This window comes from Leptidea sinapis, chromosome 22 (assembly GCF_905404315.1).
Source record: "Leptidea sinapis chromosome 22, ilLepSina1.1, whole genome shotgun sequence".
Lineage (NCBI taxonomy): Eukaryota > Metazoa > Arthropoda > Insecta > Lepidoptera > Pieridae > Leptidea > Leptidea sinapis.
This window is the reverse complement of record NC_066286.1, coordinates 1,582,989-1,598,866: the sequence shown is the minus strand read 5'-3', so window position 1 is coordinate 1,598,866 and position 15,878 is coordinate 1,582,989. Positions and strand designations below refer to the sequence as shown.

Below are 15,878 nucleotides of genomic sequence, written 5' to 3'. Positions count from 1 at the left end.
TATCATATTTTTATATAATATATTGTATAAGTTTTTGTGTTATTTATAAGTGCCCAATTAAAATGATTCTTATTAATGTTGTGTGCATGCACGTGTAATTGACTTATACACTGGAGCTATTTTTGTGCAATATTTAAGTTTAAGAGAGTATTGTGTATGTATTGTTGGAGCACCTTTAAATAAATTAATAAAAATTATTATAGTGTTTTCTAAATTCCTCTGAAACAATTGCGGCGAACGTAATATCACTAATACGAGTATTACGGAAGTACAATTCCAATTCCATCAGATTTAAGACCCTAAGGTAGAATTTACAATAGTAGAATAATACAAGAAATTGATTAAATTCAATTGAAAGTGAATGATATTGAAATATTAAATAAACTCAAATTGAAGAGTATAATAAGATAAATAATACTAAAAACACGCACGAGTAAAAAAAGAAGGACTCCGCGCCGTGATATTAAGATAAATGATACTAAAAAGTAAAAACACAGACAAGTAAAAAAAGACGGATTCCGCCGTGATATAAACAAGTGAAGCACCGTTATGTTAGTGTGTGTGCGGTTACGGGGGATACTAGTTACACAATTTTTTCTCCCTTAAATAATCATATATGGCCACAAATACTTATAAAGTATCGTTTTTACACTTTTTGACAACGCACGACGGCATTTTTAAAATATTTTATTGAGACGCAAACTGATCTGTCACAGACGATGACAATTCTCATAATGGCTGCCTATCGGCCTGCAGTAGTGTAAGTGTGTGCGTGGGGCTATGTATTTACACGTTAATCGGCCTGTTTTGGTGCTACACTGGTATGTAAGGTGACACGGAGTCCTTATTTCTTTACTAGTCCGTGACTAAAAAATGTATTGTAGTTAGTTTGGTTGAACCATAGTTATTTCACGTGTTTTTAAGAACGTGACGTTCTACACATATAGGCAATCAGGTCGTATAAAAACAAAACCGAAATATTGAGAATGCCATACATTACACCATAATAAGCTTCGATTGCTATGGAATACATTGTCGTATTTACTCCAGTTGTTTAAATTATTCTTGGTCAATAAGCAGCAATGTAAAACAATTATTCAGTTCAGGTTTCGTATGATGAATTTTGAACCCGACAGTGATAGTTGACACACGTTTAAGGAGGAAAGTTTTTTTTAAGATAATAAGGGACGAGACGAGCAGGACGTTTGGCTGATGGTAATTGATACGCCCTGCCCAATACAATGCAGTGCCGCTCAAAATGATTGAAAAACCCAAAAATTCAGAGCGGCACTACAAGTGCACTCTTCACCTTGAGACGTAATATGATATCAAGTCTCATTTCCTCAGTAATTTCACTAGCTACGGCGCCCTTCAGACCAAAACACAAAAATGCTTACACATTACTGCTTCACAGCAGAAATAGGCACCGTTGTCGTACCCATAATCTAGCATCTGGTGCAAAGGAGCCTCCCACTGGTAAAAACTGTATTTATCTCTCTGATATAATTTATCTGTGGCAGATGTACTTGGTTTCACAATTAATAATTAAGGTTTATATATAAGTTATAGTTAATGTTGTTGTGTTACTGTTTATTGGGCCTAACAATGTAAATAAATAAATATACCTTCCAGGTTAACCGATTTGATGGCGCCTTTTTCAGTCATTTCTGAAACAATAAATTTATAGTTTATAGAGTTCAGAACGAAATTAAAACGTCTAATAATATAATATTGTAACAAAAAATATAAAGAAAATATATCTATATGAATTCGATTCTGTCTTCGACCATTTATACGTCTAGATAAACTATGACACTAACCCAAAGTGTCGTACATATTGCAAGTGTTAGTAGTAGCTTGTCATGGTGCTCCCACATTGCCGTTATAAAATGTTTGTAAACATTTTATAACACCAAAACATTTACTAACAAATGTTAACAATTGTTGCACTTTGTTAGAAACTGTTACATGTTATAAGTGCTCCTACATTGATGGAAAATGTTTAAACATTTTATAACATCTAGTATTGGCTCGCAGTTTGGTTTCGCCTTCTGAGGGCTGAGGACGTCTACACGAAAATGGAAGAAGATTTGCTCATTGGAATAGCTTTTATTTTTTGTTTAAAAAAGAAGAAAAAGCGCTCTTATTGGATGCGCCAAACGCTAAAAGCTAGAGGAAAATATAGTGCCACAGACTATCTCAAGGATTTAGGTATTGATGGTTGCTTAAAAGATTTTATAAGAATGAACAGTTCCGAATTTGAATATCTACAAAATTTAATTGGGGCAAAAATAGGCAAACGAGACACTACATTTAGAAAATCTGTAAGTGTGACGGAAAGACTTGCGGTAACGTTAAGATTTTTGGCAACTGGTAGCAGTTATAAAAGTCTTGGAAATGTGTTCAAGTTGTCAGACCAAGTGATATCTATTATCGTACCAGAAGTGTGCGAGGCTCTCAATGAGGTTTTAAAGGAATACATACAGGTAAGTCAAACAACATTTTTAATTATTTTTTTATTTACTTTTAATATGATCTAATCTAATCATACTTTAGGTAGGTACCTATCTTACCTTACTAATAATTTTTTTAATACTTAACAAACCAAACATGTATTTTTTAATTTTTGATTGATTCCAACAAATCGTTTAATGATTGGGTCGAATCTTGGCTTGATTCCGATAAATTAGACGGACTCTGTGTTCTTGCGCTGGTACGAGTATGTGTCCTGGAGTTATCCGAAGAACTGGTTTCAAATGAAGCCGAGGGACTCGGTGCGGTGTAGTATCCTCTCGAGCTACAGTCAGCATTATTTTCCGAAAAAGTGGATAGATTTGGTTCAGAGTTGTATCCCCAGGAACTACTAGCGGTTGGGTCTGTAAAGGTTGTTGGAAAATCATATTGTCCCATTGTCGCATTGTACAAAATATTGTTAATGTGATGTTGAGCAGTATTCTTAGCATGACTGTTTTTTATTTGTTTCAGTTTCATCGAGACATACTCTCCAAATGCGTCATTTTCATCCCTGCTTTTTCTAGATTCGTACATTCTTTGTAAAATATTTACAGCTTCTTGTTGTGTTGGATCTTGTTCTACTTCAGGCCGTCTTCTTTTCCGAAATGGTTTTGGGGTGGCGAAAGGCGTGCCCGTAGTTTCATCAGTGACAGTATTTCCTGTTTCGTTCAAACTGAGAGTGTTTTCTGAAGCAATTCTGTTTTCTTCGTTACCCTGAAAGAATAGAACTAAACGATAATTTCAAGTTATAGGCGCGTCAAATTAGCTAAAATTGTAAAAAAATCTATAACCGCGATTTTCTTTTTCTATTACTTAACAACCCTTAACTGAAATCATATTTTTTTATAGTGTATTCTATTAATATTTCATACTTAATAAAAATATCCAATAAAATTTGTTAGAATAACGAGTTATAAATTTATTTTTCGCGCCTATTTCTTAATCTTCTATTTTTGTTCCAGATACCAACAACACCTCAAGAGTGGCTACACGTGGCAAATTCATTTGAAGAAAAATGGAATTTCCCAAATTGCTTAGGAAGTATCGATGGAAAGCACGTAGCCATACAAAAGCCAATTGATAGCGGCAGTGAATATTACAACTATAAAGGATTTTACAGCGTTGTACTTTTAGCGATAGTGGACGCAGAATACAACTTTCTGTACGTGAATATTGGCTGCCAAGGACGCATAAGTGATGGCGGAGTTTTCGCAAACACAAAATTTCGAAATAAAATTAACGACAATAGTTTAAAAATACCCAGTGACAGCTCACTACCAGGCAGAAACAAACCTCTTCCTTATGTGTTCGTAACAGATGATGCGTTCCCTTTACAAAAACACTTATTAAAACCTTTTCCAGGACCACAGGATAGCAATTCTAAGGAAAGAATCTTCAGTTATAGACTGAGTCGTGCGAGGAGAACAGTAGAGAACGCATTTGGGATTTTGTCAGCCAGATTTAGAGTTTTACGAACTACAATATTATTAGATCCAGAAAAAACTACTACTTTAATTATGACATGCGTGCTACTGCATAATTTTATAAGAAAAACTGAATCGAGCATGATTTACGCTCCATCTCAATACTATGATGGAGATGACATAGTAACTGGTACACGTATCGATGGACAATGGAGATTAGAACAGCAGCAATTAACACCACTTGAAGCATGTGAATCCCTGACAGATGATGGGAAAGAAATAAGAAAAGAATTCGCAGAATATTTTTCAAATGAAGGGTTTTTGGACTGGGCATCTAAATATTATTAAAAGACGTTAAAATAAAACTCACCTGCAACCCTCCATCGACAGTTAAACTTGGAATATTTTTGCCTTTAAGGAACATGAGTTTTTTAAATGCAAACCATTTACTTGACTCATTAGCTCCTGCACCAGATTTATTAGATTTACATTCTCGGTTAAATTGACCTACGAGTGATCGAATCTTTTTTTCAATTACTTTTTTATCCATATTAAATTCACTGGCAATTTCCATCCAAGCATCGTGTTTTTTATTTCGGTCTTTGTAGCTCTCTGACATCGTGTTCCATAGTACTTCTCTTGCTTGAAACATTTCAATCAGTTTGTAAACATCATCGTTATTCCAATTACCGGACATATTTTATTGCTTGGCGCACGCGCAACCACTAATACACACGCACAGCGATGCACGCTGACACAAAGGAACTGACAAGCGAGACACCACGCGCAGCGACCTGCGTACTCTAACCCCCACCGCACCGCACCGCCTATCCCGCCATCACCCTTATAAAATGTTTACAAACAAAAGATAACACATTTTACTAACATTACTAAACATTTTCTAACATGAAAATTTATTTGTGATTAAATGTTTGCTAACAAATGTTTACTAACGTTATTAAACATTTTCTAACGGCAATGTGGGAGCACCATCACGCACACTAAACTAATATTCCTGGCCTGGTTTTACCGGTTGTCTAACAGCAAGAGGCTCTATTTAGACGTATAAATTATGTAAGGGCTGAGACATACGCCATGCTTGTGTTCGGGCACCACAATTAGTGGTGAATAGATCATCTTGTCACCGAAAGCCCTGCTTTTGTTTATAATTGTTGTTTAGAATGCTCACAAAAATATATACTGAAGTCAGCCATTTCAAACAAAGTGCAATATGCATGGCAAGGAAAACTCATTTCTCCCGGAAAACAGGGTAAAACCATAATTCCTCGGAGGTTTATATATCTCTACAGTACTTGCGTATCAATGCATTCACTCTACTTAATAACTTTTGAGATATTAAGAATGGACTGTAGATTATTTGGTAGGCGCAATAAAGCAACCGTGAAAAAAGGAACAATGCATGTACCACCTACCTTTACTGCTCCTCGCCACACAGCATCCACCGGTGCACGGCACTATAGGAACCAAGGTGGTTCGAGCCTCGAGGCTCAAAGGGCGGCCCAGAACGTCTCGGACGGAACCTTCTCGTACGGCGGTCGAAGCGGAAGAGAGCTTGTGTAGGCTTATGAGTTACGGCCACACACGCATACGTCACGCGATTGTCGCGACTAGCGCCACCGTTTGCTACCGGTTTCAACTTAGGGTTGAAGTACAGAAGCGATAGATGGCACCTTAGTAAGTTCGATCTCCACAGTTGAAATTAACTGGCACTTTACCAAGTAATATACAATGCAAAGACCGAACATATTGATTTACACACTGTTTGATTTTTATTTACTTGCTTAATTAAGTTGAAACCTTTGCGTATTTAGCTGCCTTACTATGCATAGAAGTCTTAAAACCTGTAAATATTGATTTAAAATAGTGGCAATGAGTGTCTTCTTGCCCTAAATGGTCAAGTTTTCCCATGTAGATGTAGATGGAAAAATGTACCTATAACATTGAAAATCACAAGTGTGACTTTTTGACCTACATGAATGAATAACTTTTGATTTTTGGATTTGAGTTTGCAGGACTTCTATGGCTTGACTTACCAGCTATCCTGGGGTCGGTCTCTCCCTGAACAGGAGTTGGTTTCTGCCACCAGGGCTTTCGAACAACTGTCTTCAGAACACTGTCATCCGGGCACTTAATGTTCAGGAAATTGTCAAACCTGTAGGACATAAATCACCAATTCATGCGTCCCTTGACCATCCCGATCACAACAGCGTTGATATATCGGGAAAACTAAAACTCTTAGAATCCCTGTAAAAACCTGTTAGAAAAAGTCATAAAAGGCATTTATTTTCTCAAAAATTTATTCCTTTATAATTTCCAATACTACTACCGCTTCGGAAACAAATCGCGCTCAGAGAGAGAAAAGCGGCGCAATAACTTTCCCAGCATTTTTGCGATCTTTTTAATAAAATATACAATACTGTTCTGTACTGTCATTGCTATTGATATATAATAATCATAATCTAGTCCCAGGCTGTCCGATCACTTAGATATTCAGCTGTTGAGTAGTAGGATTTACGACAGATTTTATTTTATTACTGCTTACAGAGTAAGAAATTACTATAATTGTTTGGAAATGTGCTTGCCCTTTTTTTTGTTAATTTCAATAGAAAATGAAAATTTATGATAAGACGAACCTCCAATAAAAAATATTTTAAATTCTGGCCAGGCGATTCACATACTGACATATTGAAAACATAACCCGTTTGTCTCCCAGTGCGGTAGGCAGATACATTAGCATCAATTGCCCTGGCTTTCGGCTTCTGGCTTCCATTGCGCTCCAACTAGATACCGCAGGCGCAGTCGCAAAGTGCGGCATCTAATACTTCGCCCAAGTGGGCGTACTCGAGCCAGTCTAACAATGTGTGACGTTGGCATGCCACATGTTCTGTTAAACTTTGCTAATAACTGAAACTAAAATGGCGGGTTGCGTAGTGAAACTTTGTAAAAATAACACTACAAGAAATACGAAAGACACTGGGATCACATATCATCAGTGAGTATTTTATTAATTTAAATGTAAAATAACACGAAGCGTATTTTACAAAATTTGAAAGATTCCATTGAGTGTCAAGTTGCCACTCACACAAGAATCTAATAGTTGCCGTTACAAAAAAGCTATTGTTCTTAGGGAGTGCGGTATCTTAGTTAGGTTGGAGCGTAGCGGAGACCAATCCTTAATCTAAGGTTGTTCTATTAGCATCAACTACTCGTGTACACTATACGGCATGGATCTACAAAACAGAACAACAGCTACTTAACCGTAATCATAAAAATACATAATTCACCTAAAAATAATCAACTTTCCATAATTTTATTTCGGAACACCCTGTAAGTTCTAGTAGCCGCGCGCTATCGTAGGCTGATACCTACTTGTTCCACGCTGTGCGGTACCCGTATATTATTTGATTGTTTGATAATTTCAATTATCTTTTTCATTTTTAACTTCCCGCTGAGAAAATTTAAAAATTCGGACCGATAGATTTTAAGAAATTAAAAAATAACTACGAATTTTTTTTTTCATGCGTTTTTTTTGGAATTACTTGCTGCTTTAGCGATGGATTCCAAAAAATAATCACCTCGATTTTTCAATTTTGACCATCTTGGTCGAAATTTTTTGATTCGTTCGTGTTTGTTTGCATTAATAATATATCTTTATTAAAAGGTATGCACCCAGTTAAAATTACAATAATATATGTAGAAAATAAAATTATATAATACAATTAAATTTAAAATTAAATAAATTAAAATACAATTCTGTATTCAGGTCTATTTAATTTCCTACTAGCTGACCCGGCAAACGTTGTTTTGCCATATAAAGTATAATTCACGCGATAGTTTTATAAGTAATAAAATATTGCCTATATTATAGCCTGTACATCATTTTGTTCTATTGTCAATAGTTTTTGCAGCGCACGCAAAAATAGGTTTTCGATTTTACGCCTTGTGTTACAAAATAGCAATTTTATTACGAATCCCTAATTTTGCCTTCCTCGATAAATGGACTACCCAACACTGAAAGAATCATTCAAATCGGACTAGTAGTACCACAGATTAGCGCGTTCAAACAAACAAACAAACACTGCAGCTTTATATATTAGTATAGATTAGCCTCCTGGTGCACTGAACGCCAATGCTTGGTAATTGAGCAATCCAGACACCCGGCCAGCGTGCTCAGGATCTCATTCTTGGATTCTCGCAATCGGCTCCAGAATGTTGCGATACGCGATCTCATGAGCAAAGAAATCCGGTACTCTGGCCTCGGCGAACATGGCCGACGCGCTACAGTACCGAGGCAACTTCATCAGGATTAATTCATCACGCATCATTGTATTGCACCCTGATGTTGTTGATGGCACGCCTGGTGTACTTATTATTTATTTATTTTTTCATTAAATTTTATTTGCTTTGAGCTTAAGATTTTGATGATACATTTGTTCGGAAATTTATTACAGTGATTTCAGTGGGGGGTATGTTCGGTCTTTGCATTGTATATTGTTTGGAAAAAGTGCCAGTTAATTTCCAATGTGAAGATCGAACTTGCTAAGGTGCCGTCTATCTCTAGTATACTTCAACCCTAAGTTGAAACCGCTAGGCGCGATAATCGCGTGACGTATGTGTGGGCGTTACTCATAAGCCTACACAACCTCTCTTCCGTTTGCGACCGGCGCCGTACGAGAAGGTGCTGTCCGAGATGGCCCCCCTCGATAGTTGAAACCACGTGGTTCCTGTAGTTCCGTGTACCGGTGGATGCTGTGTGGCGAGTTGCAGTAAAGGTAGGTGGTATAAGAACTGTTCTTTTTTTTCACAGTCGTTTTTATTACGCCTATCAAACAATCAACAGTCCATTCCTAATTTCGAACATTTTGGGTCAACCGATTTCCTAATTTTTTTCATTGTTATGATTACGGTTAAGTACTTCTACCCGTGTGTTCATTTCATGTATCCATTGCAGCGCCGTATATAGTACTTTTGTATATGGAGAATTAAAGCTTTGTACCGGATTTTAATTTAACGATTGTAGAAAGTTCAAACGATTCTAACGCGTTTCTTATTATGGCGTATGCAATATCGAAAAAATTGAATCGTGTCCCACCTTTATGTCATTTTCCTAATAAATAAGTAGGTCGAAATTAGCTTGAACATACATTTCGTAAGTAACTGTTATAATTTTATTAGACACTGACAGACCACCAATTATTGTCATGCAATCTTTTTCGTGCAAATATAAACCTGTTCTAGTGCCTTTAAAATAATTATCAGCAAAGTGAGTCATGAATCAATTTTGTCGATGGTATTTGGTCTGATTCTTTTTTCGGTTTCCAAAGCCATGTTGATAATATTGTAACTAACGTTATTTTGTTAAACAGCACATATTTGACAAGATGATGACGAGTGTTCCGATGCTGCATCAGACCGCATAGTATGTACAGTCCCTCGATTTGTTGTGTAAAGTTCATATCCTGGGAAAATAAAGAATATATGACGCTTCATTTGGCGATGCTTAAAATAGATTTCATTGATTAGTTTGTTTTGTCATTAGAAACAACGAATTGCTTGTTACTAATTCTGGAAGGGTCAATAAAACACTTTATTTTTATAATAATAAATAAATCTTATTACTAATAACAATATTATGGACATTACAGAACCAAAATGGTGTCTAGTCAGCATTATGTTAGGAATTTTACTTCTCAACCCTGTTATTCTCTAGACACCGAGACACAGACTTCGAGAACTAAATATTTATATATTTATAATCCCCCAAGTCTACTGCTACCATAAACATTGGCAATGAAAATAAATATTAATTGAAAGTATATTTTTTACGGAAAAGGAGGAAAAACGAGTGTACGGGTCACCTGGTGCTAAGTGATCACCGCCACCCACATTCTCTTGCAACACCAGAGGAATCACAGGAGCGTTGCGAGCCTACCTAGGTCCAAAAGAATCATTAAGAGTAAAATTCAAAGAAATTAACATCTTGACTGTTGCTTCTCAATATATTCTTGAAAATGTAATATATGTTCATAGGCACATAAGTGGAATTACTAGAAACAGTCATAACCATGTTAACACCAGGAACAGACATAAGCTTATAATGCCTACTACTCGGCTAAGTCGAGTTTGTAAGTCTTTTGTGGGGCGATGTATATGCTTTTACAACAACCCGAAAAAGTTCAAAACAAAACTATTTCGTTATTCAATAGAATTGTTAAAAATTATGGTAAAGGTTACTATAACATAAATGACTTTCTTAATGATACCACAAATTGGGAATGGAGCAACCGCCCTCAGGCTATTAAATAATAAGTTTAATTATACAATGTTACTTTGTAAACATATTAATTGATGAAAAAAAGCCCGCTGATTTTGTTGCGCCCGTTCTTCTCAGGCCTGAGGGATTCATTTTGGAATGGGTGGTAGTTTTTTTGACTTTCAATAAGTGATGTCACATCCTATTTTGAATAAGAATATTTGAATTTGAAAAGTTGCCGGCCCATGTCATATTGTTTCTGAAACACCTCACAAGGAAGCTCATTCCACAGCTTTTAGTACGTAGTAATATATATTTTGCACCCTTTTTTACAACATTGAATACCAGTACTTTTAAAAAGAGAGTTATAAAAGAGTACATTGATGCATTTTAACATTTCCCTATGTTAAATTATTAAAACTTTCGTGAGTCATTATTAAATTATTTATAAATCCGGCTTTACTCACGTTTGATTGTTGTCGCGAACCCACCACACTCACCCTGATGAAGGACCTCCGAATGGTCTGAATCTAGTCGATACCGACACCGATTAAACGAAAGTAAAGCCAGATTAATAAATAACTTTCCAACGTTTACTATTGTTCAATCATACTAGAACTATAGAGTATAGCCACACGCTTAATTGTGGCCATATTACCCTTGTCAGTTTTAAGGCCGTTACCTTTAAGCCAGTACATAAAAGATCGAAGATGTCTAGTACGCATTATCAACGAATGATTTGCCCTTAAGAAGTTAAATATTCTGACATTGCCCAATATGTATATATTTGAAGCGTGTAAATTTGTAAAACAAAATAATCATTCATTTAAAAGGGCCATTGAATTGAATCCTCATTCTACCAGATTACCGGATAGAGTGGTTTAAGGCCACTGTCCCAGAACCACATTATACCTCAATAGTAGCTACGCAATGTGTATAAAATTATTTAATCATCTACCTCCAGAAATAAAAAACTTACCACACAAAAGAACTACATGATTCCTGTTTAAATCAACAAAATAAATTATAGTTTTAAGGATTTTTTAACTTTTAGGTAAACTTTTTGTATGCTAATTTAAATTAGCTGAATAGTAGACACTACAATAATATAAAGATCTATAATGTATACTGTATTCGATGCAATAAATAAATTTCATTTCATTTCATTTAGCGTCAAAAAAAATTTCTTTGCTCCATGAAAATCAATTCGCAGATTATCCTAAACAAAAACAAAGATGAACTTACCGGGGATGCAAGATCAAAGAGCAGACACTCTCTAACCACACAATGTTCCAGAATGTCACACAGCGCAGCCTCGTCTAGAAAAGTCCACAGCAGCTCCAGCAAAGCGCAGAACCTTGGCTGAGGCTGTCTTAGAAAACTTTGTGCGAGATCTTTCTGGAATATTTGAGACATAAAACTTTTTGGAAGAGGTTTCTTTCGGTTAGCAATCTTAATATATATAAATCCAGTGTCCTGATGTTTGTTTCCAGTGAACTCCTAAATTATAAACGGATTTGAATGGGGATTTCTTCATGGAGTTTATTTTAGTCCAACTTGAGAGATAGGATAGTTTTTATTTTGAATTGGGACCCAAGATTATTTTTATTTCCAATAATTGTTTTGTATGTACATATTTTCTACGAGAAAATTTATTTACGCACGGTGTGACAGTTCTGCTGTGAAACAATTTCATTATAAATCAATTACATTATAATAACAGGGAGCATATTATTTTACGAAATAATTATTCATGTAATATTATTATATTATTATGTAATATTATTGAAAATACAAATTCATAAAAAGTAGTTTTTTATTTATTATATTTGGAACACCATCTGTCAGGTCAGCTAGGTAAATTATAAAAAGTATCATTAGACATTATCACTTTATTTATTTACACGGCTTTATCTACGTTTTATCGGTGTGGGTACCGACTAGTTTCGGACCATTCGGAGGTCCTTCATCAGGGTGAGTGTAGTGGGTTTACAATAACGTCCCGTCTCATAGTGCGGATTTGTGCTCGTAGTGCGCGGCTGGAAGACGGGGGGCGCGGGGTGCACTAGTGGTGATGAGAACAGTATAACTGAAACTATTGTGTCACTCTTGTTGTTCAGACGGGACGTTATAATCAACCCACTACACTCAACCTAATGACGGACCTCCGAATGGTTCAAAACTAGTCGGTACCAATACCGATGAATGGTGAGTAAGGCCGTGTTAATAAATAAGCTTTCAATCGTTTTTAAAATCATACCCATCCCGCGTGGTCCCAAACAGATACATAAAATTATCAATGTTGTCGATCCATAACATACATAATAGCTTTAAGGGTAAATGTATACACTTCTATAATAAAGTCCCAGCATTATCTATAAATACATTTAAATGTTTTATAAAAAAATAGCTCTGTCGTAAATCCTATTATTCCACTACTGAATATCTAAATGATCGGACAGCCTGGGACTAGATTGTGATTATTTTATAGCGATAGAAATGATTGTACAATATTGTATATTTTTATTGAAAAGAGCGCAAAAAAAGAATACTGGGAGAGTTTCTTGCGCCGCTTCTTCTCTCTCAGAGCGCCATTTGTTTCCGAAGCGGTAGTAGTATTTAGTAGTTATTAGAAATTACATCAAAAAGAATTCTAAAGGAATCAATTTTGAGAAAATAAATGCCTGCAACTTCACCTTCACAACTTGTCAAAATAATCAGAAGTAACAAAGAATTCTGCTACTGGTTTGGACCTTCAAATAAAATATTGTCCTCGTGCAGTGACAGTTCATTGGAGGGTTAGGAAACTTAGAAACTATTATAACCCAGTAGATTACACCTTTAGCATAAAGCTTAATATCTTTTTGTACTATAGTTATACCTTATGTAGTGCTAAAGAAGGTATGAAAAAAGAATTGAACAACATTGTCTGTTTTATTTTAAGCTATTGCATAGCTTCTATCGCGGGCCTTGAGCGTGGAGACCGAATCCAGAAATCCCATAACGAAAATAACCAAACACTTACTTACGAGATGTATATAGATATTTCGGCACGGTCATTACAGTTTCCGTAGAACAGCTGTTATCACGTATGCTCTTTGTGCAGAAGGTCCCAGGTTCGAGCCTGGGGTACATCTTGATTTTTTTTAAGTTTTTTTTAACACGTTTTTTTAATTTTTATTATTATGACAAGCATTTTTATTTAGTTTCACCTGTCCCGTTGTCTCTCTGTTATCAAATCTTGCAAGTTACATAAGTACCTCACCCATAAATGGGCGCAAGCGGTTGAGTCGAAGGGAGAGGCGTTGGCGGTGAGTTTGGACATAGCGAAGGCCTTTGATTGGGTGTGGCATAAAGCGCTTATAGCGAAACTGCCATCCTATGGGCTTCCCGAGAAGTTGTGCAAATGGGTCACTAGCTTTTTGGCTGATCGGAGCATCAAGGTTGTTATCAACGGTGCATGCTCCGACTTAAAACCCATAAACTCTGGTGTCCCGCAAGGCTGTGTGCTATCCCCTACGCTGTTTCTTCTGCATATCAATGATATGCTGCAAATCAGCAATATTCATTGCTATGCAGACGACAGCATGGGGTATGCTTCCTATACCGGCCGTGCCAACATGTCCCGGGATAGCGTCGACGAGAACCGGAACAAACTTGTGTCTGAAATCGAGACTATGCTTTGCAAAGTCTCGGAATGGGGCCGACATAATTTAGTCCAATTCAACCCCAAGAAGACACAAGTTTGTGCGTTCACCACTAAAAAGTCTCCCTTTGTCGTATCCCCTCGATTCGAGATCACTCCTCTAACTGCCACCGCCTGTATTGGCATACTTGGCGTCGATATATCGAACGACGTTCAGTTCCGTGGTCACTTGGAAGAGAAGGCCAAACTGGCCTCTAAAAAGCTTGGTGTACTCAGTAAGGCGAGACAGTACTTCACTAAAAGCCACCACCTGCAACTTTATAAGGCGCAAATTCGGCCTCACATGGAGTACTGTTCTCACCTCTGGGCGGGTGCTCCCCAGTACCAGCTTCTTCCATTTGACCGCATACAACGAAGAGCGGCTCGATTCTCTAGCATTGCGTAGAGATGTGGGTTCTCTCTGCATCTTCTACCGCATTTATCACGGGGAGTGCTCAGAGGAGCTGTTCGGGTTGATTCCAGCGGCCGAATTCCACCATCGGACATTACGTGCAAAGTACCATCCGCATCACGTAGACGTCTGGCATTCCACAACCGCGCGTTTTCTTCGAAATTTCTTGCCTCGCACAGCCACTTTGTGGAATCAACTACCGGCAGCGGTCTTCCCGAACAGATACGACTTAAGGACCTTCAAGAAAAAAGCATACTCCCATCTTAAAGGCCGGCAACGCATTTCTTGACACACCTGCTGTTGCGGATGTCCATGGGTGGTTGCCTCACCTCTCCCCATCCCGTGAGCCTCTTGCCCGTTTGCCCCCTCTCATATTTTACAATACTGCATAAATAAAATAAATAAATAATTGCATAAGTTGATAAAAAATGCTATGCAATAGCTTTACGTCTAGTCTAGCCACACGTCTTTTTTAATTTTATTTTACACTAACTGACCCGCCAAACGTAGTTTTGCCATATAAATTATTTTTAGTTAGACCGTTAAATGGACATTGCAACATTACTTTATTGTATTAATTTTTCTTAAATAAACGTAGCCTAAGTTACTCCTTATTACATCAGCTACCTGCCAATAAATCCTCTCCAACTATAACTCCAATTTTATTTATATGTATAGATATTGGTCCATGTGATGTTGGTCCCATTGGGAAATCAGTGCTGGTTGCGATACTAATCAGCATTATGCTTAAGTGTGACCAATTTGTGACAAAAACTCAAAAGTATATTTTTTTTGTTTATGGTTGTTCTGTATTATTATGTAAATATTTTGTTTGTTCCAAATAAAATTATTTATATCTCTATATTTCCGTCTATCATCTGAAGTGAGCGGGCTAAGGGTCTAATAAAGATGACTGAAATTTAATTATGAAACTATACTAGTATTAAATTTTACGTCTCTTTCAACCGATCGCTTAGTTGCTACAAAAAATGTTTACTTACAAATTTCTGTTCTTTGGCGTTCGCATAAAACTCAGCAACATGTGGCTCGGTGGTCAAGCCCTGCGCAGGCAGACCTAGCGACGTTCTGAACCTCGGCAATAGCTCCGAGACTACCACGTATGACAACTTAAGAACATTTCCCAGCTCCACCACGACAAGCCGAGCAAGCGACATGAGAAATGCCTGAAAATAACAAAAAAATTTCTTCATGACGTGTTTTATATACAACACTAGCTGACCTAGCAAACGTTGTATTGCCATATAAGGTAATAAAAAGAAATCAATAATTCAAATTTTTGGGGTATAAAAGTAGATTACGCCCGATTATCAGACCTACCGAATATATCTATACTAATATTATAAAGCTGCAGTGTTTGTTTGTTTGTTTGTTTGTTTGAACGCGCTAATCTCTGGTACTACGGGTCCGATTTGAATGATTCTTTCAGCGTTGGGTAGTCCATTTATCGAGGACGGCTATAGGCTGTGTTTTTTTTTAAAAATTAGGGATCCGTAATAAAATTGCTATTTTGTAACACAAGGTGTAAAATCGAAAACCTATTTTTGCGTG

General features: G+C 36.7%; 3 protein-coding genes across 9 annotated transcripts in view; 1 reads left to right on the top strand and 2 right to left on the bottom strand.

Moving 5' to 3' along the window:
- Window positions 1-15,878, bottom strand: part of LOC126970961 (E3 ubiquitin-protein ligase RNF123-like) — a 69,193-nt gene that overhangs the window by 34,398 nt on the left and 18,917 nt on the right. For 6 of the 7 annotated variants that reach the window (XM_050817105.1, XM_050817106.1, XM_050817107.1 and 3 more), the window contains 5 exons: window positions 15,311-15,493; window positions 11,458-11,610; window positions 9,309-9,418; window positions 5,993-6,111; window positions 1,626-1,667 (listed from right to left, as the gene is read on the bottom strand). In XM_050817105.1, coding sequence (XP_050673062.1) covers window positions 1,626-1,667; window positions 5,993-6,111; window positions 9,309-9,418; window positions 11,458-11,610; window positions 15,311-15,493 — 607 coding nt within the window. Of the gene's footprint in view, window positions 1-1,625; window positions 1,668-5,992; window positions 6,112-9,308; window positions 9,419-11,457; window positions 11,611-15,310; window positions 15,494-15,878 lie in introns of those variants that run through there. The other variant, XM_050817110.1, reaches the window with a different exon arrangement.
- Window positions 1,862-4,516, top strand: LOC126970997 (putative nuclease HARBI1). Its single transcript, XM_050817166.1, has 2 exons — window positions 1,862-2,486; window positions 3,477-4,516. Exons 1-2 carry the CDS (start codon window positions 2,079-2,081, stop codon window positions 4,284-4,286), a joined length of 1,218 nt encoding a protein of 405 aa, XP_050673123.1. The 5' UTR covers window positions 1,862-2,078; the 3' UTR covers window positions 4,287-4,516.
- Window positions 2,502-4,933, bottom strand: LOC126971011 (uncharacterized). Its single transcript, XM_050817182.1, has 2 exons — window positions 4,309-4,933; window positions 2,502-3,228 (listed from the first exon to the last, which is right to left on the bottom strand). The coding sequence occupies exons 1-2, from the start codon at window positions 4,633-4,635 to the stop codon at window positions 2,620-2,622; spliced, it is 936 nt and encodes a 311-aa protein (XP_050673139.1). The 5' UTR covers window positions 4,636-4,933; the 3' UTR covers window positions 2,502-2,619.

Coding starts and splice junctions, on each gene's coding strand:
- LOC126970997 (XM_050817166.1), top strand. CDS start 2,079: ATGGAAGAAGATTTGCTCATTGGAATAGCTTTTATTTTTTGTTTAAAA. Junction 2,487..3,476: donor TTTTAAAGGAATACATACAG/GTAAGTCAAACA, acceptor TTTTTGTTCCAG/ATACCAACAACACCTCAAGA.
- LOC126971011 (XM_050817182.1), bottom strand. CDS start 4,635: ATGTCCGGTAATTGGAATAACGATGATGTTTACAAACTGATTGAAATG. Junction 3,229..4,308: donor CTGTCGATGGAGGGTTGCAG/GTGAGTTTTATT, acceptor CTATTCTTTCAG/GGTAACGAAGAAAACAGAAT.